Source organism: Scyliorhinus canicula, chromosome 14 (genome assembly GCF_902713615.1).
Source record: "Scyliorhinus canicula chromosome 14, sScyCan1.1, whole genome shotgun sequence".
In the NCBI taxonomy this organism is placed as follows: domain Eukaryota; kingdom Metazoa; phylum Chordata; class Chondrichthyes; order Carcharhiniformes; family Scyliorhinidae; genus Scyliorhinus; species Scyliorhinus canicula.
In genome coordinates this window covers 74323235-74350660 of record NC_052159.1, presented here as the reverse complement: position 1 = coordinate 74350660, position 27426 = coordinate 74323235, and the positions used below count along the sequence as shown (strand labels likewise).

The 27426-nt window shown below is 49.0% G+C and overlaps 1 protein-coding gene across 1 annotated transcript in view; it reads left to right on the top strand.

The window, feature by feature from the left end:
* LOC119977294 (neuronal PAS domain-containing protein 2-like) overlaps positions 1–27426 on the top strand; it is a 241839-nt gene that overhangs the window by 202484 nt on the left and 11929 nt on the right. The window contains 5 exon segments of the mRNA XM_038818048.1: positions 3134–3207; positions 3209–3257; positions 7769–7950; positions 9536–9628; positions 20594–20777. Of these exon segments, the coding sequence (XP_038673976.1) occupies positions 3134–3207; positions 3209–3257; positions 7769–7950; positions 9536–9628; positions 20594–20777 (582 nt within the window).

The following is a 27426-nucleotide window of genomic DNA, read 5'->3' as shown; positions in this document are numbered from 1 at the left end:
CTGACTCAATACACAATCTCCCGCTAATGTCCTTGATCAGACCCACCCTCACTCTAGTCATTCTCATATTTCTCACATGTGTAAAAGGCCTTGGGGCTTTCCTTGATTCTACCCGCCAAAGATTTTTCATGCCCTCTCTTAGCTCTCCTAATCCCTTTCTTCAGTTCCCTCCTGGCTATCTTGTATTCCTCAAGTCCTCCTAACCTGATGTATTATTACTGGGCGGCAAATATGGAGAAGGTACGGAGCTTGGTCAGAGGGGTTGACTCCCAATGGGTCAGAATGGAGGAGAGTTTAGTGTAAGTGGTCGGTATTGAAGGCGCTAGCGATAGTAGTGCTCCCGACGGCCCCAGGGAGATACCCTAGGAGTCCGGTAGTAATAGCTTTGTTGAGAATTTGGAGGCAGTTTCGACAGCACTTTGGGTTGGGGGCAGGGTCAAGGGAAATGCTGATTCTGGGGAACCATAGATTTGAGCCAGGGAAGTGGAATGGAAATTTTCGGAGATGGGAGGAGAAAGGAGTTAGGACACTAAAAGATTTGTTTCTTGGGGATCGTTTTGGGGGATTGAAGGAGCTGGGAAGATTATGGGCTGGAGCACGGGAAAATATTTTAGATATATGCAGGTTTCGAGACTTTGCCAGAAAGGAGATACAGAGCTTCCCTGTAGAGCGGCTTCCACATTGCTGGAGGAGGTGCTGACGATAGGGTGACTGGAGAAGGGTGGTAGTATCGGCGGTTTACGGGGCAAATTTGGAAAAGGAGAAGTTGCCACTAGAAGGGATCATGGCAAAGTGGGAGGAAGAGTTGGGAAAGGGTATGGAGCAGGGGTTCTGGTGTGAGGTGCTCCGGAGGGTGAACGCCTCCACCTCGTGTGCGAGGTTGGGGCTGATACAGCTGAAGGTGGTGCATAGAGCGCAACTTACAAGGGCAAGGATGAGTCGGCTCTTTGAGAAGATAGAAGATGTGTGTGAACATTGCGGAGGGGGCCCTGCAAACCACGTTCATATGTTTTGGCCCTGTCCAAAGTTTTTTTATAAATGTTTTTTATTCAGTTTTCGTATTTTATATTGAACAAATTACAAATTGTTAGGAGAGGAGAAAAAAAACAAACAAAAACAAACACGCAAAATAACATACATATTTACAGGTAAGCATCTTCGTAGTAGTAACTGCGCCCCCCCCCCCCCCCCCCCCCTCAACATGTTTATTTAGCTTGGTTTTGGGCCTTAGCTAGCCATCGAACCCCCGTAACGAACCTGTAGCCCCCCCCCCCCCTCCCGCTACCTTCCCCCCGACTATTCTTCCTCTTGTACATTGGCCACAAATAGGTTCCCGGAACAGTTGCATGAATGGCTCCCACGTTCTGTGGAAGCCGTTCGTCCGACCCTCGGATGGCAAATTTGATTTTCTCCATTTGGAGAGATTCCGAGAGGTCGGACAGCCAGTCCGCAGCTCTGGGCGTGCTGCTGACCGCCAGCCAAACAGGATTCTACGGCGGGCGATCAGGGAGGCAAAGGCAAGGGCATCCGCCCTCCTCCCCAGGAATAGATCTGGCTGTTCTGAAACCCCGAAGACCGCCACTATCGGGCATGGCTCCACCCTCACTCCCCCCACTTTGGACATTACCTCGAAGAAGGCTGTCCAGTACTCCACGAGTCTGGGGCAGGACCAGAACATGTGGGCCGTGGTTGGCCGGGCCTCTTTGGCACCGTTCACATCTGTCTTCCACCTCCGGGAAGAACCTACTCATACGGGTCTTGTTAAGTGGGCTCTATGTACCACTTTTAGTTGCGTCAGGCTGAGCCTTGCGCACGTGGAGGTGGAGTTGAGGCCCTGTCCAAAGTTGGAGGATTACTGGAAGGAGGGTGTTTAGGGTAATCTCTAAAGTGGTGCACGTGAAACTGGACCCGGGCCCCCAGGAGGCCATATTCAGGATGTCGGACCAGCCAGGGTTGGAAACGGGCGCGGAGGCAGATGTAGCCTTCGCCTCGTTGATCACCCGAAGGGTGGAGATCAACCTCTCCATCCTGTGCCCTGGCGTGGCGGGGGGGGGGGGTTCTGCTGGAATTCTTGACGCTTGAATAGGTCAAATTTGAACTGAGGGGAAGGACGGAGGGGTTCTACAATTCATGGCCGTTATTCATTCTGGACTTTCGAGAATTGGATCATATCGAACATTAGGGGGGACGGCTGGAAAGGTTGGGGGGAGGGGGACTGTATGTGTTAATGGTGACTATGGGTGATTCCTGATTCATTTTTGCCATTTGTTTATGTTAACATGCGGGCCAATGTCTGGGGTTTGGTGGGAGGATGTGATTGTTATTAATATGGGGATTGACATTACATTCATTACTGATTATTGGTTATTGTCTAATCCTCTTTCGAGTTTTCTAAGTGTCTATGAGCTCCCCTCTCACTCTTCTAAACTTCAATGAATATAATCCTAACCAATTTAGTCTCTCCTCATTTGACAGTCCTGCCATCCCAGGAATCGGCCTGATAAAGCTTTGCTGCACTCCCTCCATAGCAAAAACATCTTTCCTCAGATAAGGACACCAAAACTGCACATAGTACTCGAGGTGTGGCCTCATCAACAACCTATACAATTGTAGTAAACCATCCCTATTCCTATACTCAAATCCTCTCACTGCTGCTCCAGTGTGTCAGTGGTGGAGGGAGTGAATGTTTAAGGTGAAGGATGGGGTACCAATCAAGCTGCTTTGTCCCAAATGGTAGTGAACATCTTGAGTGTTGTTGAGGGGTTAGAATCATGCAAGTGAGAGTATTCCATCACACTTCGGTCTTGTGTCATGTAATATATGGTGCTTTTCACTGGGTGGCACTGCGTCCAATTTAATTATGTTACTGTAGTTCCTGGTTCCAATCATTAGGTGGTAGTATGCAGGAACCCAGCAAAAGGTTTAATTTCCTGAGTGGGAAGATTTCTCTGTTTTATGAAATTATTAACCAGTTTGAAAAACACAGGTTTCTAATTCTGTTACACATGGTACAGCAAAGGGGAAATGTTCAACCCGAGAGGCTAGAGACTAACAAGTAGAATGTAATTGATGATCTGAAAGTCACTAACATGATTGAAAATCTTTTTTAAAAGCTTGCTTTTCTCCCATTCAGTTATTGCTACAGCAGCCAGCACCCATCAGCCTGAATCCGTTACAGTATCAGGAATCACAACAGCAAAGCAGCAACAATGGATCTTGTGGTGCAAGACCAGGATCTTCCCAGCAAACAGTTCCAGGTACCAATAGGAACAACATAATGGAATCATGTACTCTTACTAAATTCTTAGGTTTCTAATAGGAAAACTAAACATGCTGTAATTACATCATGATAGACTCCTCATTAGGAATGGGAGAGTGGAAAATAAGTGATAAATTAAGGCTGAAAAATAAAATGAACTTATAAACCCTAAATGCATTTATGATTGTGATATACATGGACCATATCATGTAGTAACACTTCCCTTCATCTGAGCATAAAACAAAAAGCAAATGAATGATGTTTGGAAAGATGACTATACATATTTAGATATAGCACTTAGGGCGAAGGGGGTGAAAGGATATTGGGGGGAAGGCAGGAGCAGGTTATTGAGTTAGATGACCAGCCATGATCATAATGATTGGCGGAGCATGCTCAAAAGGACGAATGGCCTCCTCCTGCTCCTATTTGCAATGTTTCTATGTCTATGTTTCTATATCGAGGATGGAATTTAAGAATTCCCGAGGCCCGACGTCCACCAGCAAAACTGGTGGGACCCCTGCTGAACCGATCTCCAGAAGCCCTAAAGGAATGAAGTCTCCTGCCACTGGTAAGTCCAGCTCCACTGAGGCTCCCAGCTCCACCGGGGCTCCCAGCTCCACCGAGGCTCCCAGCTCCACCGGGGCTCCCAGCTCCACCGAGGCTCCCAGCTCCACCGGGGCTCCCAGCTCCACCGGGGCTCCCAGCTCCACCGAGGCTCCCAGCTCCACCGAGGCTCCCAGCTCCACCGGGGCTCCCAGCTCCACCGGGGCTCCCAGCTCCACCGGGGCTCCCAGCTCCACCGTGACTCCCAGCACCAACGGGGCTTCCAGCTCCACCGGGGCTCCCAGCTCCATCGGGCTCCCAGCTCCACTGAGGCTCCCGGCTCCACGAGGACTCCCAGCTCCACCGTGGCTCCCAGCTCCACCGTGGCTCCCAGCTCCACCGTGGCTCCCAGCTCCACCATGGCTCCCAGCTCCACTGGGGCTCCCAGCTCCACCGGGCTCCCAGCTCCACGAGGACTCCCAGCTCCACAGAGGCTCCCAGCTCCACCGGGGCTCCCAGCTCCACCGGGGCTCCCTGCTCCACCGGGGGCTCCCAGCTCCACAGAGGCTCCCAGCTCCACCGGGGCTCCCAGCTCCACAGAGGCTCCCAGCTCCACCGAGGCTCCGAGCTCCACCGGGGTTCCCAGTTCCACCGGGGCTCCCAGCTCCACCAGGGTTCCCAGCTCCACCAGGGTTCCCAGCTCCATGAGGGCTCCCAGCTCCATCGGGGCTCCCAGCTCCACCGTGGCTCCCAGCTCCACCAGGGCTCCCAGCTCCACTGGGTCTCCCAGCTCCACCAAGGCTCCCAGCTCCACTGGGGCTCCCAGCTCCACCGAGGCTCCCAGCTCCACAGAGGCTCCCAGCTCCACCGGGGCTTCCAGCTCCACAGAGGCTCCCAGCTCCACCAGGGCTCCCAGCTCTTTGGGGGGGACATTTAATTCCTGCGCCCACAACAATGACAATTAAGGGAAGCCAATATAGTTCCATGTCAGGCCATTGTGTGACCTGGAGGGGAATTTGCAGGTGGTCTCCCCATGCATCTGTTGCCCTTCTCCTTCCAGATCGTAGATGGTGCATGTTTGGAAGGTGCTGACGAAGAACTGCGCATGCGCGTCTTGCGCATACGCAGAACGCAAAACGGGTGATTGTAACTGCGCATGCGCGGCTTCCGTTTCCTGCAGACGCAGTTTGTAGTTCTTTGTCTGCCCGAGACTGCAAAATGTGGTCCGACGCCATTTTATCGCGGATTTCAGCATTTTTTCTTTCTAAAAGTTGTAAGTTACCTTTTCCTTTCGATCTGGACTGGATTTCAGCATTTTGGCTTTGTGAAAAATTCAAGTTATTTCTTTTTGATCTGTACTTTTCACTTACGATTTCTTGACTGAACCCTTTCTTTTTGTAGAATTTTGCATCACTCAGTCTCTGTGCAGTTTGGCCTCTGAGCATACCGTGCTGTTCAAATTTGTTACAGTACTCTTCAAATTTGTTTAGTATTGTTTGTAAGCTGTTGCTGTCTTCATCTTTTGAGTATTTAAATCCATTATATACTTTCCTAGCTTCATGTCTTGCGATGAGCATTGCTATTTTAATTTCGTCTGAGGCTGCTGCTACATCATTAGCTATGACATATAAATCGAACCATTGTTTAAACATTTTCCAGACATTTCTTACATTGCCAGTCGTGTCCAGCTGAGGTGGGTATCCAAGCCACATGCTCGAATCAGCGATGTCTTCCCAATTCGAATGTCCAGTAGGAGATTTCCATGCCATTTTGTTCTTTCTGTGTCTGCAGCTGAGTTGTCCTGTAGTAAGCGTCTGAAGCCACTCTTGGTACCATGTGTTGTTCCTCGTGTCTTAATAAAGCTCGTAGTCTCAAATGTGGAGAAGATGCTTTATTGTGAATTTGTTCTCTCTTCAGAGCTTAACTTACGGCTACCTCAAATGCTGCCTGCTTGTGTGTCTGTGTCCTGCTACGAGTTCTGCCTTCCGTGAAGTGTGTCGTCACTTCCTGTCCCTGTATATATATAGCTCTCCCGTGCTCCCTCTAGTGCTTGCTCAGTTGTATTGCATCTACTCAGATCTACGATCACCACAAAGCCTTGTTGAGTTGCTGCACTGCATCTTGTATATGGTATACACTGTTGCCACTGTGCATCGGTGGTGGAGTAAGTGAATGTTTAAGATGGTAAAGAGGATGTCGATCAGGGGGCTGCTTGTCCTGGATAGTGTAAATCTGTTCTCGGAGAGAAGGAGACACTGATGAGGTGAGGCAGAGGGTTTGGAGAAAAGGGCAGGGTGATTGCTATTGGTGGACTCATTCCTCTTTTTGATGCCAGTTAACATTAAGTGGATGTTAATTGCTTTGTCGTCCCGCTCCAGAATTTATCAATGAAGAATCAGCAGGTGCCCTACCCCACCCTCTCCTGCCTGATTAAACGGTGCCCCCGTTTCTAAGTTCATCCCCAGAAGAAGCCCCTGGCCTGTGCACCCTTTAACCAGCATATATTAAGAAGGGTCAGTTGTACTGCCTCTAACCTTTCCATATGCTCATGCACAGGGTAACCCAAGTAAGACAAAAGAGAATATTCTCTTATCTGCACTGGTCATGTCATTGAACTTCCTGTGGTGGTGGTTTATAGTTATGAAGGTGAGAGAGTTGACATTCAGAGCACTTGCCACATCTCTCCATGTGGCCTTATTGAGTCATCACCCCCCATGCAGACCCAGAAATCTCTCTCCTATAGTTGATCAACTTGAGGAGAGTTTGACAGTCAGTCTTGCTGAAATTTTGAACTCTTCTTTTACTCCTCCTTGGAATGTCCTTAACCCTTTTTTACTGCAGTTTGTGCCAGACCCTTCTTGGAAAACATTCTTAAAGAGTTAAGCAAAATGTCAGGAACCATCCAGTGCAGTTCCTCACAGTGGATGTTTCGATTTATCTGCTGCAACAACCTCTAACCAGGCTCAGCTTTTTAAAGCCACATTCTCATTTTTTCACACCTACTGAGCATTACTAGTAAATTACGTGGGGCTTGAAGTGTCGATCCTCCAGTGGAACTCGCTGCCACATGAGCTGGTTGAGGTGAATAGCATTGCTGTATTTAAGAGAAAGTGAGATAAGTCCATGAGGGAGAGATAAATTGAGCTATACTAAGGAAGAAAGCTAGCAGAGGTTTGTCTGGAGTATGAATACTGACATAGACTTGCTGGGCCAAATCACCTGTTTCTGTGCTTTAAAATATGCTGTATTTCGATATAATGGATATACAAATGATCTGATACACAATCTTCTGGCAGATTCCGCTTTCCGAGTGTTTTCAGGTGCAAACATGACAACGCACCTCATGGGCTGGTTTAGCACAGTGAGCTAAATAGCTGGCTTGTAATGTAGAACAAGGCCAGCAGCGCGGGTTCAATTCCCGTACCGGCCTCCCCGAACAGTTGCCGGAATGTGGCGACTAGGGGCTTTTCACAGTAACTTCATTGAAGCCTACTTGTGACAATAAGCGATTATTATTATTATGGAATTTTGAGAGATGCATGTCCAGGTGCTTAATAATAACAATAACCTTTACAAGTAAGCTTACTTTAACACTGCAATGACGTTACTGTGAAAAGCCCCTACTCTCCACATTCCGCTGCCTGTTCGGATACACAGAGGGAGAATTCAGAATGTCCAAATTACCTAATAGCATGTCTTTCGGGACTTGTGGGAAGAAACCGGAGCACCTGGAGGAAGACCACGCAGACACGTGGAGAACGTGCAGACTGCGCACAGACAGTGACCCAAGCCGGGAATCGAACCCCGGTCCCTGGAGCTCTGAAGCCATAGTGCTAACCACTGTGCTACTGTGCTGCCGTAAGACTGATATATTTCACACTAAATACAAGAATTCTATGCGCTAAACAGAACATTTGGACTTTGATTTTCTTGCTCAGCAAGACTATTTTTTAAATGTTTTTATAGGATGCTAAAATGATGCGTGCTGGGCAGCTTGTACAGACTTCCCTGCCCAACCTATCCTCTGGAGGCCTGGCATTACATTTCAGCAGTCCAATGATGTTCTCTCAGGCCCCAACGATGACTCTCCAAAGTGATGGCACCATTGGTCATTCAGGTCCTAACTTCAGTCATGACAGGCAACTAAGGTAATAGCAACTTTATTTCACCAATTGCAATCAGTAGTTAATAACAAACTTTTGGAAGTTATTTATTGTGCATCTGTGTTACCTATCAGAGAGACATTATTTTAATAATTTCTATCTGGGATTTGGATGACAGCGAATTGGCAACTTCCCTCTTATTTCTGGAACAAAAGCTTCAATCATTAACCACTCTGGTTTCAAATTGATTTTCAGTGGTCAAGGATTTTTTGCACAAACAGGGAAGATTTCTCTGTTCTCTGTTCCAGGGAAGGTCACCAGTTCAGTAAGGTCGTGTCTGAAAATAAAAAAAACTTTCACTCTTTTCTGACAGAGTTCAGGCATTGTGTTGAGGGAAAGAAGAGAGTGTTTTACTTTGTATTTGGTTGCTCTATATCTCATCTGGTATTGATTGAAGCTGGTATATTGGCTGAAAATGGAAAAGCATCCATTTCCCTGGATTTCAACTCAATTATCACAAAATTATGATGGGACAATATGAACTGAATTTATTTTAGGAGCAAATAGCAGTGGGATAGGACTTCTGCTCACCCTCTGGCACCATTGAAACCTGGTGATTTCTAGGCATGATCTCTGCTGCCAGAAGTTAGCCTACCAGTGTAAGGGAGAGATATCCAGCAGCATTGCATCAAGGGTGTTGCCACAGCTTCCAATTTGGGGAGCTTAAACAGGAAGAAGAGCCCTAAAGAAGGAAGGAGCTATAACCATTGTAGGTCTTTGCAGAAAGAGCCCTTGTGTCCATCAGAAAAATCATCAAGGCATTTATCACGTTAACCTTGGAGCGGGGGTTGGGGGGGGGAGGGGGAGTAGGCCGTGCTCCCGTTGGCATACATGCAGTGGCTGGGAAAGGGGTAGCCAGTGGCAGTTCTAGCACTAGCAAGTCAAGAAAAATCTGCACTGTTGCTGGTTTCCCCTGGATGCAAGATAGACTGCACCTATGTGGCCATCAAGGCACCCACAGGCCAGCCTGTGGCCTTCATTAACTGGAAAAAATTCCATTCCATCAACATGAGCCCACTGGCAGCGGATCCTGTGGGTGTATGTTAATTATTCTGGGAGCAGCCACAGCACCTACATACTCACAAACCCCTATTTTATTCCAAAAATGTTAGAAAGCAGTTACCTCAAATTTTATTCTGCCATCCTTGGTATAGTTTAGCTCTTTATTGCAGGTTCAGTTTTCAGCATACGCACTTATTTGTTTTAAGAAAAGTTTTTAAAAATCTCTTCATTAAGGAAAAACTACAAGAAAAATCCCATGGAGCATGGAATGTCGTGATAAGACTTTCTTTGTAATCTCTACCGCCCGTCCATTATCGCTGTAAAATTTGAAGCAATTATTTTTAGCAATGGAAATTATATCTGATTTGTTGCCCTGTGCTGTTGCCCTATGCTGTGGTGTGCTGTACATGTTATCGTTTTCAGCGGCAGTTGTCATAGCAGAATTCAGCAGGGTACTTCTCTTGCTGGGCAATTTATCCAGTTAATCTAGAATAAAATAGCACATTCTTAGAAAATATTACTGTGCAAATGTAAGATATTTATTCATGGTTTTCATTTTCCTTTTAAGGATGCTACTTAGTCAACCCATTCAACCAATGATGCCTATTACATGCCACGCTAGACAGCCCACAGAATTCAGTGCTATTGGACAACAATCTAAGTATGTCAAAAATATACGAAGGATTTAAATGCCACAGTTCTCGTCGCTGTAAAGGTTTCTGCATTATGGCTCTGAACGTTCATAAGTGACTATTTGGTTTGGATTCAAGGACATTTGTAACCCAAAAGATATGAATGAAAACATACAAACATTTGAAGTAGAAGCAGAAGTAAGCCCTTTGGCCTCTTGAGCGTGCTGCACCATTCAATAACATTATGGCTGATCTGTTTGTGTTTTGAGTTCCACGTTCATCTCTACCCTCAATAAACTTTGATTCCCTTGCCTAACAAGAATCTATCTACCTCTGCCTAAAAAATATGACCACACTTCCACCATCTTCTGAGACAGTGATTTGTGAAATCATGCAACCCCCAGAGAAAAAGAATTCTCCTCATCTCTGTCCTAAAAAGGCAGCCCCTCATTTTAAAACAGTGCTTCCTAGTTCTGGACTCACCCACAAGACAAAGCATCCTTTCCACTTCCAAATTCAGGTCATAATTCAGGGTCTTATCTACTTCAATCAATTCACCTCACACTTGTCAGCCCGCAACTCCATCAGATTGCTCAGTATGCCTCCCTGGTTACTGTAATTTCACCAAGTTCTTCTCTCCTGTCCACCCACTGATTTACAACTATTACTAGAATATTTTTTGGATCCACTCATGAGGACAAAAGCAAAATATTTGTTAATTTTATTCCCCATTTCCTTATTATCTACTATTAACTCCCTATTCTCACTCTCCAGAGGAGCAATACTCACTTTACTTTCTCTTTTCATTTTTAAATACCCGTCGAAACTCTTGCTATTTGTTTTTACATTTCTAGCTAGCTTCCTCTCATACTCTAATTTCTTTCTCCTGATTAACTCTGCTGTTCTTAATAGTCGGACCAATAATCTGTCCTGCCACACATCTTTGCGCCGTGATATGTTTTTTCCTTACGTCTGATATTTTCCCTAACTTCCTTATTTAACCACGGATGGTGAGTCCTCCCTTTAGAATTTATGGTGCAATTCAACCATCGCGTTCCGCATGGCGTAAATGAGGGCATGTCAGGTAAATGGCGGATAAGGCCAATATCGAGATTTGCACCTGGCGCGAACCAGTTTGCAATTTACCCAGCCCCCTACCGATGACGAGTTCCGGATCACGTCCAAACATGGCGAACATATCATTAACTCTTATTTGCATTCATTTCCATCTCATCAGCGAGATTGAAGTCGAATGCAGCGACCTCCCAGGAATTACCCGACTCCCCAGTGAGAAATCACATGGACGTATTTAATAATCCTTTTCAAAAGCGTGAAGCTGGCGCAATGGCTGCTGAGGGGAAGTGAGGAGGTTAGTAGCCATTTCCATTTTCTGACATGCAGCGCAAGGGAATTGGAGGCGCTGCCCCAGTACTCGAGCGACGGGGTGAGGTGGGGGAGGAACACCACTCAGATGGGTTTGGGCTTGGTCAGAGGGCTGAAACGTTTCAAGTCAGGGGTCACCCCTGGGCTTGGGGGGGGGGGGAGGGGAAGGATGAGGGATATTTTGCTTGCAAAGCCTTCAAGGCATATTTAAATATTACGGAGACCCATAACAGGGGCAAGCTGCAGCCTGTCTGTCGCACCAAACACTTCCCGGTCAGAGCCTTGTTGTGGTTTAACTGCTGAAATTCAATTTCACTCCCTTTGACTCTGAGCACGGCCGAAAGGATATTGCAAATGACGAAATAGCCTTGTTAGTTGTGAGAGTACGTCACACTCCAGCACTTCCCAGCTGCAGATTATGTTTGCTGCTTTCTCCTGCTGGTGGCTGCAGATGTCTGTTGTTTCCTTCCTTTTCTGTCGCCGGAAAGAAGGAAATATTTTCCTAAGGTAGCTGGGTCCTGGAACACCGGGCTCAGGGAGACCTAAGGGTCCAGCAAGCAATCCGGTTTAGAGCAAGAAGGCGCTGCGGGACCTGGTGCACCACCTGGTCCATTGGACCACCTGATGCCGCCGTTGAAGAAATGCTTTTGCAGATGGCTGATGCTTTTGTTGCTGGTGTGAGTGCTGCATGTAACTGGCACGTCACCACAAGTTAAACACGCTACAAGTTGAGGATGTTCAACTGCACCTTGAGTGGCAGCGAAATATGTGGATGCCAGGATTTGGTTCCGGTGAGATTGGGCCGTGTGGGAGGATTGGGCTGTGACTCCTGAACAGAGAGTGGCCTGCTACGTGGAACAAGTCACATATTGATGGACAGATCATTTCTACAACAAAGTTCTGGACATGATAACACATTCTCAGGCTTATCCTCCGTTTCTGTTGAGGAACCCACGAGAGATGATAGTGTGTGTTTGTTTTCTTTTGTGAAAATGAGCTGCTATAGGTTTTTACTGGTACCACTTCTTATAGATAAATTCTTGATGTCGCGAGGAATTAAGGGCTATGGGGAGAATGCTGGGAGGTGGAGTTGAAATGCCCATCAGCCATGATTGAATGGCGGAGTGGACTCGATGGGCCGAATGGCCTTACTTCCACTCCTATGTCTTATGGTCTTAATGGTGATGTTTCCTTGTTGTTTAATGGTTAGTGTGTCATGTGGAATGTTACGCAGTTAATTTTCAAATCTTCGTTACTGTTGACTGTTTAATAAACAAAATATTGTCAACTCTCAAGTGCCTCTTCCAGGGTAACCTCAGAGGATGATTAGTGCATAGCATCTCCAGGAAACCTCGAAGCCTGAACAGTGTGCCTGAACTCTAACAGCGTCAGCACCATAGAGGCAGCTGCCAACAGTCAGACACTAAAGAGCAGAGCTTCAGCACTGAGGATCCTCTTGTGTCAAAAGGGTGAGTGTGTGGATCAGAGGAGGGCACCTCGGCACGGTCTCCCTAATACATGCAGCCCACAGATACATCAGGGAGGTCACAACTGCCCTGTATGTCCGGGCATCAGTGTTCATCAACTTTGAGTTGGACGAAGCCCACTGAGGTCCTTGGGCTGCAGGTTTCTCTGCCATCACTGGGATGCCCCAGATCAAGGGGCCAATAGATGACATGCATGTCGACTTGCACGCACCAGGGCATTAGGGACAGCTCTTTGTCAACAGGAAGGGGTTCCACTCCATGAATGTTCAGATTGTGTGCAACCATTGCCTCTGCAACATGCACGTGTGTGCACATTATGCAAGGAGGGTCCATAACAGCTAAGTCCTGGGGCATTCGGAGATCCTCGGCAACTTCAAGAACCACCCCAGGACGACAGGTTTCCTCTTGGGGGAGGTCGTTGGCCTTCTTCTGACATTGGATGTTGGTCCTCCTGGTCATGCTGCCCGGACTGACAGCTGCTGCCACTGCCTCCCAGGTGGCATTGGTAATCCTGCTGCTGGCCCTCCAACCCACTCGGGGGGATAGGATGCTCCACTCTGCACTCACAGTGCCGAGAAGCCCATCCAGGTCAGCATCCCCAAAGCGAGAAGCAGGTCTGCCTGCTGCCATGTTTGTGTGTTGACTAAAGTGAGCGGGGACGAGCGTTTAAAAGCAGCTCCCCCTTGTTGGGAGCGAGAAGCTGAGGCACGTGTCTGGCGAATCAGACAGTGAGACAGTCAGTAAAATGGCAAGATTCCTGCGGGAGTTCATTTTCAGCATTAAGTGACGTTGAATACGGGACGCATTCTTGCCAATGCAGCCATCCAGGAACACCCCACCAAACACGCCCAAAATGACACTTAGAAATGTTTTTGTTGAATCACGCTCCACATCATTATGAAGAATCAATTGAACACAGATGCTAAACGATGGATGCGATTTAAAGGAAACATTTCTAAATGTCATTTTGGGCATGATTGACAGGGTGTTACTCGAGGGCCACTTTGAGAAACCACGACCCATATTTAAGAGCACTTAGTACCGAAAATGAGCCCCCGTGAGCGCCTCTCCATTGCTGGCTGTCTCGCCATCTGCTTTGTCGTTGACAGCCTCTGCCACTCAGCGCCTCGCCACTAACAAGGGGGAGCTGCTTTTAAATGCCCCTCACCACTCACTCCAAGATGTAGCAAGCAGTACACCATGAAAGAGCAAGTAGATTGAGGAGCACTAAGTGGACACCGGGGGGGGGGGGGGGGGGGGGGGTGTCACAATGTAGCCAGGAGGAATGGAAATGTCAATAGCTCACTATCATGTCACATATGATACATGTGATGCCTCTGTCACGTCAATCTTTACTGCAGGCCTGCCTGCACCGCACCGCCTGTTGCCGTTCGCTCCGACCCGCTGACAGTGGTGATGCAGGCCCATCAACCTGGAGTGATGTTACGCAAACCTTTGGAGAGTGGAACAGGGTACCATGGAGGAGTCTCCAGTTCTTCCGAGTCTCCCCTCCTGACACCAGTGCATCTCAAGGGCAGCAGGCAGAACAGGGCAACATGACCAAGCCAGTGACACTGGTAAGTCGGCCGGGACTCACCAGTTCTAGGCCCTCCAGAACACATCCAAGGCCACAGGGCACTGAAAGCAACAGGCAGTCTCCACTTCTGATATGCATCCTGGGGACACACCTAGACGTAACATTAGACCATGTGCAATGAAGAAGATTGAGGAGCACAGAGTGGGCAATGGCAGGTGAGGGGGATGGGGCAGTCACTATGTGTAGCTAGGGGAAATGAAAATGTCACATCTTCACTATTAAAACATGTTACACCTGGGCAGCACGGTGGCTCAGTGGATTAGCACAACAGCCTCACGGCACCGAGGTCCCAGGTTCGATCCCGGCTCGGGGTCACTGTCCATGTGGCGTTTGCACATTCTCCCCGTGATTCCGTGGGTTTCACCCCCACAACCCAAGCTAGGGTGGATTGGCCACGCTAAATTGCCCCTTAATTGGAAAAAATGAATTGGGTACACAATATGTTTTTAAAAACATGTTACACCTGATACAGTGCCGACACAGGCCCATCACCATGGCGTGATGTTACACAGACCCTGAGAGGATGGAACAGGGTGGTCAGGTAGGGGAGGAAGGAGTGGAACTGAGGGGGAAGGACGGGTAGGAGGGAGTGAGCTGATGGACAAAGCCTCGTCGTATGAGAATTAGGTGAGGTCAAGGGCCTCTGGACATGCAGAATCTTGTCGGCCTCTGTCGTCCATCCTTCAGCTCCTCCTGCAGGTCGTCCGCGGGCTCATCCTCCATCCCCTCCTGGTCCTCCTCCTCCTCAGACAAGGCCACATGTTCCTCCTCTCCCAGCATGTGTGTCCCCCCCCCCCCCCCCCCCGTGTAAACCACCACAAAGCGGGAGGCCCACAGGTGGGTGTACTGCAGTGCACCACCAGAGCAGTCCAGGCTTCGGACCCCTTTTTTTGAACTGTCCAACGCTCAATGACAGCACAGGTGGCAAACTGGGCCAAGTTAATCAGGTCTCAGCCTCAATCTCCAGCCTCGACTTCAGCCAGGGCGTCAGCAGATACCCCTTATTCCCCCAAGAGCCAACCCCTTATCCTGGGGTGGTCCTTGAAGACTCCGGGGATCTCCAAGTGTCCCAGGATGTAGCCGTCATGCAGCTCCCTTGGAAACGTGCACATGCGAATGATCCTGACATCTGGCGGCCATTTTGAAAGGGTGCCCCGATCTCTAAGTAAGTTTGCGAGTTTCCCATTCCTCCCACCCATGGGCATTGTCAACCCCCCCCCCCCCCCCCCCACACACACACACACATATGGACACGACTCCACACCCCCAAGTGAGGACAACCTGCTATTGGGTCATTTGGAGTTCCCCTTCTTCAGGCCACCCTCCTCCCTTCCAGGACCTCCAACCATCACCCCTCCAACCTCCCAGAGGCCGCTACTTACCTTCCCTGCACTCCCCCACCCATCAAAACCTCCTTCCACTCTCACCTCATGGGCTTAGCCCCCTCGGCCCCTGGCCCTTGGCACAGGCACCCTTGGCACTGACACCCAGGCAGTGCTCCAGCCAGCTGGGCAGTGCCCATGGTTCCCCATTCCAGGGGGAAGCCAGGGAGCCACGCTGACCACCCAGGTATCTCTGATGACCCGAGAGACCCCCGTTCCACCTGGTCCACGTTTGTGCGAACGGGCGTGCTGAACGGCGCCCGGTTGCAGCCACTCTGGGGAGGCCGGAGAATCAACAGAGGCCAGTGAATCCCAGGCAGGGTTTGAGACCTACTTCCGTGAACGTAATTTGGCCCCTTCCATTTTGGGCGCAGTTCCGACTGACGTCTCGCGGCACTCCGGTGAATCCCGTGAGGTGCGGAGACTGTCGGGAGATCCACTGGAGGTCTCTCCCGGGATTCTCCTTGATTCTCCAGCCACGTTGTGCTCTCGCTTGAGAACAACATGGCCAAAGAAACGCGCCCATAATCTTTTTTTTTCTCCCCAATTAAGCAATTTAGCATGGCCAATCCACCTAACCAGCACATCTTTGGGTTGTGGGGGTGAGACCCACACAGGCACGGGGAGAATGTGCAAACTCCACACGGACAGTGACCTATGGCCGGAAACAAACCCGGATCCTCGGCGCCCTGAGACAGCAGTGCTAACCACTGCTGTGGCGCCCCACCAAAGACAAAATCGAGACAAGAAAAGGAATACAATATCACAGCTGCCGTGTCAGTTCATCCGCCACCTTCCCCGGTGGCCCAGCAGTAGACTCACACCGGTGAAAAGGTGCCGTGTACAGAAAAGTATGTGACCATCAGTGCATGCATATCGGCAAGAATGCAAATGCATAAAGAGTATATGGATGAATGACAGTGTGTGCATGTGTGCTGAATACGTGTGCATGTGAATGAGCAACACAGACCACCGGAAAAGGTCACACGACAAGGGGCACTGGTAATTTGCCAGGGGACCAGGCCATAGAAGCGAGAGGGCTCGCTGCAGACAAACACACAGATGCCAGACAAAAAAAATGCAACGCATTGTCAATGGTGCATAAAGCCCCCCCCCCCCCCAGCCCCCCCCCCCCCCCCCCCCCCGCCATGCTCCTACAGTGGACCTGCTTAATGGAAAACCACTTGGTGAGCCAATCACCGGAAGATCGCACCAACATGGAGCATAGCAGAAGAGGGAGAGAAAGAGAAAACCACCTCCCCCTCTCCAACACTGGCAGCGCCTTGTCCCAACGACTCCCAGGCCACAGAGGCAAGAGGAGCTGCAACCAGCGTCAAATAATCCAGAGACCCAGGGTAATGCTCTGGGAACCCCAGTTCATATCCCACCAGGGCAAATGGTGAGATTTCATAAAATCTGGAAAAGTCTAATGGTGACCATGAAACCATTGTCAATTGTTGTAAAAACCCATCTGGTTCACTGATGTCCTTTAGGGAAGGAAATCTGCCGTCCTTATCTGGTCTGGCCTACACATGACCCCAGACCCACAGCAATGTGATTGACTCTTAAATGCTCTCAGAGGTGGACAATAGATGCTGGCCCAACCAGCGACAACCACATCCCATGAACATAGACAAACACAGAACAAAAGAAAAACGAGGAACACCAGCGACTTGCGTGGCTCCAATAACGGGAGCGCAGATGACTACTGAACATAAAAAGTCACCGGTAGTCCCAAGGCAACCTCTGGGCTGTGCAGTCAAGTTGAGCCGGGCCGCTACCCCCTCCTCTCCTGCAGTATCGGCATCTGATCTTCCATCACCACCCTGTCTGAGGACCGGGCCAAAGGAACACAATGAGCATTAACAGGTGACCAGAACTAAATACACAATCAACACGCAAAACAGACGTTTAAAAACATCCACGGACTGCTTAAGCACTTCCTCCGACATCCTCAGCCCAGTAATAGGTCTGCCAAAATCCTCCCCTCGCTGCGCTCTAGGTAAAAGAGACCGAAAGGCAACTACTTTCTTTCTTCTGTTCTTCCGGAAAGCAGCGAGTAAGTTCAAGGGGAATAGGCAGCAGGCAAGTAGAAAAGGCAGCAACAAGCAACAAACAAACTCTCTCAGCTACAGCCTCCAGGCATTTGCAGCTAAGCAGTAGCAAACAGCAAATACAACCTGCAGTGGGAAGTGCTCTCACAACTAACAAGGCCAATTCCTTGTTAGCAATATGTAATGATATGCAGTAACAATGTGTATAAAAATGTATATAGCCTCCGACCACTAGGTGTCGTGCAAGAGGAACAGGACACTGGAACCGGACCGAAACAGTCTTGATCAGAGTTACAGGAGCTGTTAGTATCATGTTTAAAAGATCCACAGTTTGGTTAGCAATAGTTTAGTTTACCCACTATTTATTCAACATTGAATAGCCAATCTTGAACTGGATTTTCTATCGTACACTGATTCATTCATTATCATAGTACAACAACCTAACACAATAGTCTTCAGCTGTTAAGCTAGATCCTGCTCACAGTCAAAGGGAGTTAAAGTGACTTTCAGTACATAACCAAGAAGAGGGCTCTGTCCTGGAAGAGTTTGATACGACAGACAGGCAGCAGCTTTAGCTGATCCTTTTATGGGTCTCCACAATATTTAAAGATGGCTTGAAGGCCTCATGGACAAAAAGCACCCCCCCCCCCCACCCCCCCAGCCCAGGGGCAACACCCGACCTGGAACACTTCAGCCCCCTGACCAAATCCAAGCCCCTGAGGGGCCGTGTGACTCCTCCCCGAGCACTGGGACAGCAGCTCTAATGCCCTTGAGCTGCTTGCCTGAAAATGAAAATGGCTACTCACCTCCGTTCCCCACAGAAGCCATTGCACCAGCTCCACTTTTTCAAAAGGAATACTAAATGACACCCACGTGATTTTGCGCTGGGAAGCCGGTTAATTCCCGGGAGGCCATTGCATTCGGCTTCAGTCTTGCTAATGAGATGGAAATGAATGCTAATGAGGGTTAATGAGTTAATGATATTCTCACCATATCTGGGTGACATCTGTATCTCGCCATCGGGAGTGGGCCAGTTAGATAACGAACTGATTCGCACCCGGAAGAAATCTCGATTTTGGTCTTTCCCGCTATTTAACTGGTGCTCCCAGATCCACGTTGGGCACAACCAGCGGTTAAATCATGCCCGATGTGTTTAAAGAAATTAATATATATTAATTTACGGCAACTCAAGGCTAAAATACAAAGGTTTTAAAATTGCACAACGCAACGTTAAAGGGTTCACTTGATCATTTTGTCCAAGTGAAGTCTACATTGTCCATTGTCTGTACAGATAATTTTGTTCTGAATGTCAAGTTCAGGAGGTGTCAATTTAGGGGAAGAAACTCATGAAAAGATCCATTTGATGTTTGGTGATTTATTGAATCAAATTCTTTCCAGCAGATGTTCGTTCTACTCCACATGTTCTCTTGGTTTCACTGTCGACAGTCACTCCTGTATTTATTTCTGATCAGGTTCTTACATAGTGCTTTTAAAAAAAATAAATGATTCCTTTCTTAGAGTCACAAAGCCAATGCGCAGAGTTGACAGGGCAAACCCTTAATTCATCTCCTTGCTTGCTCCAAAAAACAATTCAAATTGAATCCAATTCACAGTCCCCACAAAAGAAACATACAAGATCCAAGCTGACAAGAACAAGCATTGCATCTGATCTTGCACTTTATCCTACATTTAGCCAAAAGGCCACATACTGCTTTATCTTTTGCTATAAAATAGCAAGACCTGCAGGTGTAACTGTATATCGTGATTCTTGCATAAATCCTCAAATACACTTCTCCAACCTTCTCAAAGTCACGTGAAATTGGGGTGGATACAAATTATTGAGCTGCTTTTTTTAGAATCAGTAAGCAAGCTTACACAAGATCCACATTTAAATTCTGTCCTTTTTAAACTTAATTTCCATCTATCCTTACAACAAAAAACAGTAAAAATGCCACATTGTCTGCGAGAATGTGCTAAATCACACAAAACCCAAAGTAACGCAAACAAGTCAGGTAGAGTGATGGGAGAAACAGTTAACACTGCTGATGTGTGACCTTTTGTCGGAACAGGAAAATGTTACAGAGGCAGTAAAAGGGGGGAAGGGGAGGAGGATAGAACAGATTGGAAGGCATGTGATAGAATGGAAGACGGGTGATTTAAATGGCATAAGGAATGACAATGCAAGGACAAAAGGGGCTGATAATGGGACAACTAAAGAGGGTAAAATATGGGTCTGGAAGATCTGTAAATGGTAATAGCAGAATAATTACTGTGGTGATATAACCACTGTAGTTATGTGTACTTGCAGTAGGGGGATGTATGCCTGTACCTGTAATACAGGTTCCGCCGGTAAGCCCCTGCCGGCTAGCTCCGCCCACAGGGAGCTTGTATATAAATATGCATGTGAGTCACTCAGACCTTAGTCTACAGTTGCAGATGGAGGAATAGCATCGCACAGCAATAGAGCATCGATTGTACTAGTCTCTCGTCTTTGAGTATAATTGTTAGCGCTACAATTACCATCATTGGCTGCCTGAAAAATCAGAGACAGTGGTTGTTTCCTAATGGCTAAGTAACACCATTGTTTGGTCAAGCTTTTCACTGACCCTGAAACTATGCTTTGATTGTGGTCTTTAGGGTAAGACTGGCCTGGACCTTCAGCTGCCTTTCTCATCAGATGTGACTAACTGACGATACTTTCTTAACCTGCAGTTCAACAGGAAATTGGAAAGTTGAATTCTGACACTGTGGCTGACTAGTAGAGTTGTCTATTATCTGGCTTCTCTCCCCCCCCCCCCCCCCCCCCCCCCCTAACATTACTAGATAAGATGGCTCATTGTAGAAACTTAATTCCTGCTGTTTTCTAAATGAATAAAGCTATCCCAACACAATGGTGTATATATCTTTTATCGCCAGTGATAGCAAATTAGCCATCTATTTTAACCCAACATAATTTCATTTTCCTTTGAAATCAAATGACATTTAGTTATGAAGCTAATAACTGTAAACAAATATGTGCTCAAAGTGGGTTATTGGGAATTTTTTATGATTTTGATATTGACACAATATTTTATTGCATGTTTTTCAACAGGTACTTACAAGGACCACAATTGTCCCAACATTTGGCACCACAGCCAGTTAGAACTAGCGTACCAATGTTGTCCAATGCAGTGCTTATGGGTCAAATAATAACAACTCCAGGATTTCCTATACCCCATCCATCTCTGTCCCAGCAAACTATGCAACTTCAACAGCAGCCACAACACTACTTACAGGTAAATTCCTGCTGATGGATCGAGCAGTTATAACCACCCAAAGTGTCTTGATGTTTAAAAGTCTGCTGACTATCTGGTGCAATTTTATCATATTGTTGTCTTGTGGTAAGTTTGCATGTCTCTTTTTGCTGTACACATACTATTGCTTGAGTCATAGACTCTGAATTCAAGGAGTTCAGCATTCAGTTTAGGTAGACCCTTCAGTGCATTGCTGTGACAGAGGCATCTTTCAGATGAGATGGTAAACCAAGGCACCATTCTCTTGTTCAGATAGTGTAAAGAAAAGCTTGTGTTGTCTGCTGCATGATTTTTTTTTCCATTGACTGGAACTTAATTGGTTAACTCTCTCTTCCCCATACTTTTGCAAAAATTGTTCAGTTGTGATTTAATGCTGCCTTATGAAGTGATTGCATGTGGTTTTTTAAAGTGTAATCATTTGCTCTCTGAGCGTAAGGCAGTGGGGAGCAGGAGTAGGTCATTCGGCCCCTCGAGTCTGCTCCATCATTCAACCTCAACTCCATTTTACCACCATATTCCTTACTTGTTTGAAATCTTCACTTTTTTTCCCATTGGGATTTTTAAAAAAAATCTGATGTAGGCATCACTGACAGGGCCTGCATTTGTTGCCCATCCCTAATTTCATTTGAGCTGAGTGGCTTTCTAGGGATTTCAGAGGGCAGTTGAGAGCAACCATATTGCTGTGGATCTGGAGCCATATGCAAGCCAGACCAGGTAAGGGTAGTTTCCTATCCTAAAGAAGCATTTGTGAACCAAGATGGGTGTTCACAACAATCAATGATAGTTGTCATGGTCAATGACAACTAAGATGAGCTTTATTAATTGAATTTAAATTCCACAAACATGGGATTTGAACCATGTCCCCAAAGAATTAGCCTGGGCTTCTGGATTAGTCCAATGGCATGACCATCAAATTACCATCTCCTCCTCCCCCATTCACCATCCACCACTGGAGTGGGACTTTAACCCAGAGATTCTGTCTCAGAGGCAGGGACAATACCTACTGAGGTACAAAACTCTTGGTCCCTCTTGATCTCCTTTGCAGCCTTTAATATACTCAATGGTTGAGGCTCGACAGCTCTTTTTTGGAAAATTCCAAAAATTCATAACTCTCTGAATGAAGAGGTTTCTCTTCATCTCAGTCCTAAAATGGCTGACCCCTTAACCTGATACCGTGTGCCTCTAGGTGTAAGCTCTCCCGCCAGTGAAAACAGCCAGTCCTCTCAGAATCTTATATTTGAATTAAATCATATCTCATTCTCCTAAACTCCAAAGAACATAGGCCAAATCTATTCCAGCTCTGCGCACAGGGCATCCCTCTCATCCCAGTATTCAATTTAGTGAATGTTTGTTGCACCCACCTAAGGCAAAATTATCCTTCCTTAGGTATATAAACCTAAACTACGTACAATACTGAATTCTCCCATCTGGGGCTAAGTCCTGTGGCAGGATCAGGGACGGGGTGTGATTCTGACTGCGGAGACCGACAAGAAACCACATCATCTGCGAAATTCTCCATCGGCAGGATCCTCCGCTCCGCCGGCACGGGTTTCTTGATGGTGTGAGTTTCCATTAGCTGGCTGTCAGAACAGAAGATCCCACTGCCGACGTAAATGCAGGATGATGCAGCTGCCAGACCAGAGAATCCTGCTCCAGATCTTCCGGCTTTGACCTCATTAATTATGCATTGCGGAGTTTAGCACCATATTCTGTGGCAGGGTTGGCTTGATTGCATGCATCCCGCTGTCATATTTGGGTACCATATTTAAAAGACATACAGTATCACTGATCCACCGTTGAAGAAAGAAGGTGGACCTCCTGAAAAAGAAGATGAATCTCCGGTAACACTCTGAAGCTGGCGATGGATCTCGTCGCTGACACTGAAGCTGGAAGATGGACCTGATAGATGCTCACCCCACCCACTGCTGTGGTGTTCCAGGGTCGCTGGTGGCGGCCATCCTGAATTCCAGAAGCAGCCCAGGCATTCTTCAGGTAAGTCCCGATTTCTGCACACAACATTGTTCCAGACATGTTTTGGGCATTTTCGTGTTTGCATCACAGAGAATCGGGCGTGGGGATAAAATTCTGGTCAGGCATTCATCTGCATCTCATTAGCAGGATGCAAATCAGTTTCACGCTGGCCTCGATCTGCCATGCCAGCACCAGCACAAGATCCCATGACAAATTCACGTTGGTGTGAACCCAATTTTTGAGTTTCCCCCTGAATTCTCCAACGTCTGCCCCCATTGAACACGTCGAAGAGGGCATGGGAGAATTCTTCCCCCGCTGCTTTCACTCATTTCCTTCATTTAAGTCATTAATATACTTTGGCCACAACTTCCGGTTGCGGCTATGCCGAGGTAGGTCGCACGGTCGGCAGCTCCCGCCGATTACGGACTTTTGGGCCCTTTTAAGGAGCTCCAGCGGTACTTTGACGACGATTCCCGGTGTGGGAAGGAAGCAGTGAGGATCCCCCAGCACTGTATGGAGTGGACCAGGAGTGGGGCAGTCAAAAAAGCGCCTTCGGAGAAGAGAGGAGAACGGGCGCAAAAAAGCAAGATGGCGGCGGGCGGAGATCAGGCAGCGTGGGCCCAGCAGTCACGGGAGCAGCAGGAGTTTTTAAGAACCTGCTTTGCGGATTTAAAGGCGGAGTTGCTGACCCCTATGAAGGCGTCGATTGAAAGGCTGGTGGAGACACAGAAGATGCAGGGGACGGCGATCAAGGAGGTGCAGCAGAAGGCCTCTGATAATGAGGACAAGATCCTGGGCCTAGTGGTTAGAGTGGAGGCGCACGAGGTGCTGCACAAAAAATGTCTGGACAAGCTGGAAGACCTGGACAATAGGTCAAGGAGGCAGAACCTGCGGATTCTGGGTCTCCCTGAAGGCGTGGAGGGGTCGGATGCTGGGGCATATGTGGCCACGATGCTGGGCACGCTGATGGGCGCGGGGGCCCTCGCGCGCCCCCTGGAGCTGGATGGGGCGCACAGAGTGTTGGCAAGGAGGCCGAGGGCGAATAAGCTGCCAAGAGCTATGGTGGTGAGGTTCCACCGCTTCACCGACAGGGAGTGTGTCCTGGGATGGGCGAAGAAGGAGCGGAGCAGCAGGTGGGAGAACATCGAGATCCGTATTTATCAGGACTGGAGTGCAGAGCTGGCCAAGAAGTGTGCGGGATTCAACCGGGCTAAGGCGGTCCTCCACGGAAAGGGGGTGAAATTCGGACTGTTACAACCGGCGAGGCTGTGGGTGACATATCAAGACCAGCACCACTATTTCGACACGCCAGACAAGGCATGGACTTTCATTAAGAATGAGAAGCTGGACTCGAGTTAATGGACTGCAGTATGTTATGGGGGTTGGTGGAGGGAGGGAGGGGACGATGATATGTTGGGATTTTCCATGTGTTTTCTTGCGTTTTTGTGGCCCCCTTTGCACTTGGCCCTCGAGGCTCTGGGTGAGGTCGCAGTTGGGAAGAGCTGCGTCACAGGAGGTGGGGTCGGCCCAGATAGGGAGCGCGGTGTGGTGAATGTAATATATGTTAATATATAATTCACACTGTTGTTGGAAACGCAGTAGCGCTGTCCTACCACTAGGGAGAGTAGCGCTGGGAGCACCTAGGAACTTGTACTGGACTCCACACTTGGTTCCGCCCATGACTCCTCCCACTAGTGCAGCTGTATAAGTACCTGTGTCCAGAGTCAGCCTGGGTCACTACGAGTTCATCGACAGGTAACAGGCTGGCTCTGAAGTAAGTCGATTAGAGCCTAGATTCACATCGGAAACACGTGTCTGGTGAATTGATGGTTCCATCAATTTAATCAACTTAAGAACAGTAAGATCGATTATGGAATCGGCCCTCAAGCCTGGACGCCTGGAACTCAACCCGCAGGATGCAGAGGCTAAAGGAATATTCTCCCACTGGATCCGGTGCTTCAAGGCCTACCTGGCCGAAGCAAGCACAGCCGAAACTACAGAGGGTCAGAAGCTGAGTCTACTGCACGCGAGGGTGAGCCATAGAATCTCAACGCAACTAAACTCGGCCAGTTCATATACTGCAGCGCTAGCAGTTCTCGAAAAAATGTACGTAAGGCCAATTAATGAAGTTTACGCTCGCCATGTGTGTACGACTCGCCGTCAGCGGCCTACGGAATCACTCGCCGAATTCCGAAGAGAACTTAACAATTTGTCCAATGACTGTAATTACCAAGCGGTTACCGCGGCTGAACACGGGGAATTGGCGGTACGCAATGTTTTTGCAGCAGGCCTCAGGTCTAACTATGTGCGCCAACGACTGCTGGAAAAGGGGGCCCAGGACTTAGAAACGACTGTGGAAGCTGCGACCATGATGAAGGTCTCCTTCCGCAGCCTTAACTCGTTCCCCGTGGACCCCGCGACCCCATCATGGGCCCCCGACCAGCGATCCCCCCAGGCCTGTGCTACGCGGCCGCCCAGCCACCATGCTGCCCCAGCCAGCCACTATGCTGCCCCAGCCAGTCACTATGCTGCTCCAGCCTGCCATTTCTGGGGCCAGAACCAGCACCCGCGGCAGCACTGCCCGGCCCGCAACACGACCTGCAGCAGCTGCGGGCGAAAAGGGCATTACGCAAGAGTGTGCCTCGCAAAAAGGGCTCCAGCTTCCAACTCCCCATCGACTCGCAGTAACCGCTCCCCGGACTCTCAGCCCAGCGGGGCCCGAAACGCTGCGGCCTATGCCCCGATTCCGCCCCCTCCAGCCACGTGCGATTCATGGGGGCCGCCATCTTGGAAAACCTCCACCACGCGGCCGGCCACGTGCGACTCATGGGGGCCGCCATCTTGGATGCTGCCCGCCACGTGCGACTCATGGGGGCCGCCATCTTGGACGCCATCTTCCTCGCCGCCTGCCACGTGCGATCCACAGGCCTGATCGGCATCTCCGCGCTCGGACAACTCAGTGGAGGAATTCGAACTAAACTATGAACTCAGAGGGCAGTCATCACGGGGCCACTCCAGCACAGCTGATCGAGCCGCCGACTACCCGCAACTGAGCGCGGTCACCCTGGACCAATCACGACCAAAGAATCTACGAAACATGATGGCAGAGGTCCATATCAACGGGTACAAAATGCCATTCCTCTTCGACTCCGGGAGCACGGAGAGCTTCATACATCCAGACCTGGTAAGACGCTGGTCGCTCCCCGTTTTCCCCGCGCAGCAAACTATCGCGCTCGCTTCAGGCTCCCACTCGGTCCAGATCCAGGGCCGCACCGCCGCGACACACAATCCGAGGCACTAGTTACTCGAAGTTCAAACTCTACGTTTTGCCCGAACTCTGCGCGCCACTCTTATTAGGCCTAGACTTTCAATGCAACCTCAAAAGCCTCACCCTCAGCTTCGGAGGGCCCCTGCCCCCACTCACGATCTGCAGCCTCGCTACGCTGCGAATTCCCTCCCTCCTCGCTTTGCCAATCTCACTAAGGACTGTAAACCGGTAGCCACTCGTAGCAGGCGGTATAGCCTGCAGGATAGGGTATTTGTCAGAGCAGAGGTCCGAAGGCTACTCAGTGAGGTGGTTATAGAGGCCAGCAATAGTCCCTGGAGAGCTCAGGTGGTAGTCGTTAAGATGGGGAAAAATTCCGTATGGTGGTCGACTGCAGTCAGACTATAAATAGATTTACACTCCTCGATGCGTATCCCCTCCCCAGGATTGCAGACATGGTAAACCAGATCGCCCAGTACCGGCTCTTTTCCACGGTGGACCTGAAGTCTGCATACCACCAGCTCCCAATCCGCCCGGAGGACCGCCGCTACACAGCATTCGAGGCCGATGGCCGCCTCTTCCATTTCCTCCGGGTCCCTTTCGGCGTCACCAATGGGGTCTCGGTGTACCAACGAGCAATGGATCGAATGGTGGACCAGTACGGGCTGCAGGCCACGTTTCCGTACTTGGACAATGTCACCATCTGCGGCTATGACCAGCAGGACCACGACGCCAACCTCCACCGTTTTCTCCAGACGGCACAGAAACTGAACCTCACGTGCAACAAGGAGAAATGCGTTTTCCGCACATCCAGACTAGCCATCCTCGGCTATGTCGTGGAAAACGGAGTCCTGGGCCCAGACCCGGATCATGCGCCCCCTCTTAGAACTCCATCCCCCTCGTTGTCCCAAGGCCCTCAAACGGTGCTTGGGATTTTTTTCCTACTACGCCCAGTGGGTCCCTCAATATGCAGACAAAGCCCGCCCACTCTTTAGGACCACACGATTTCCCCTGTCAGCCGAGGCACGCCAGGCCTTCGACGGCATCAAGGAGGACATCGCCAAAGCGGCCATGCGGGCGGTGGATGAATCCACCCCATTTCAGGTAGAGAGCGACGCCTCAGAGGTAGCTCTTGCAGCCACGTTAAATCAGGCAGGGAGACCAGTTGCATTTTTCTCCCATACCCTCTCCGCTTCAGAACTCCGACACTCTTCAGTCGAGAAAGAAGCACAAGCCATTGTGGAGGCTATCCATCACTGGAGGCACTACCTCGCAGGTAGGAGGTTCACCTTCATCACCGAACAAAGATCGGTTGCCTTCATGTTCGACAACTCGCAAAGGGGCAAAATAAAAAACGATAAAATCCTGAGGTGGAGGATCGAACTCTCCACCTAC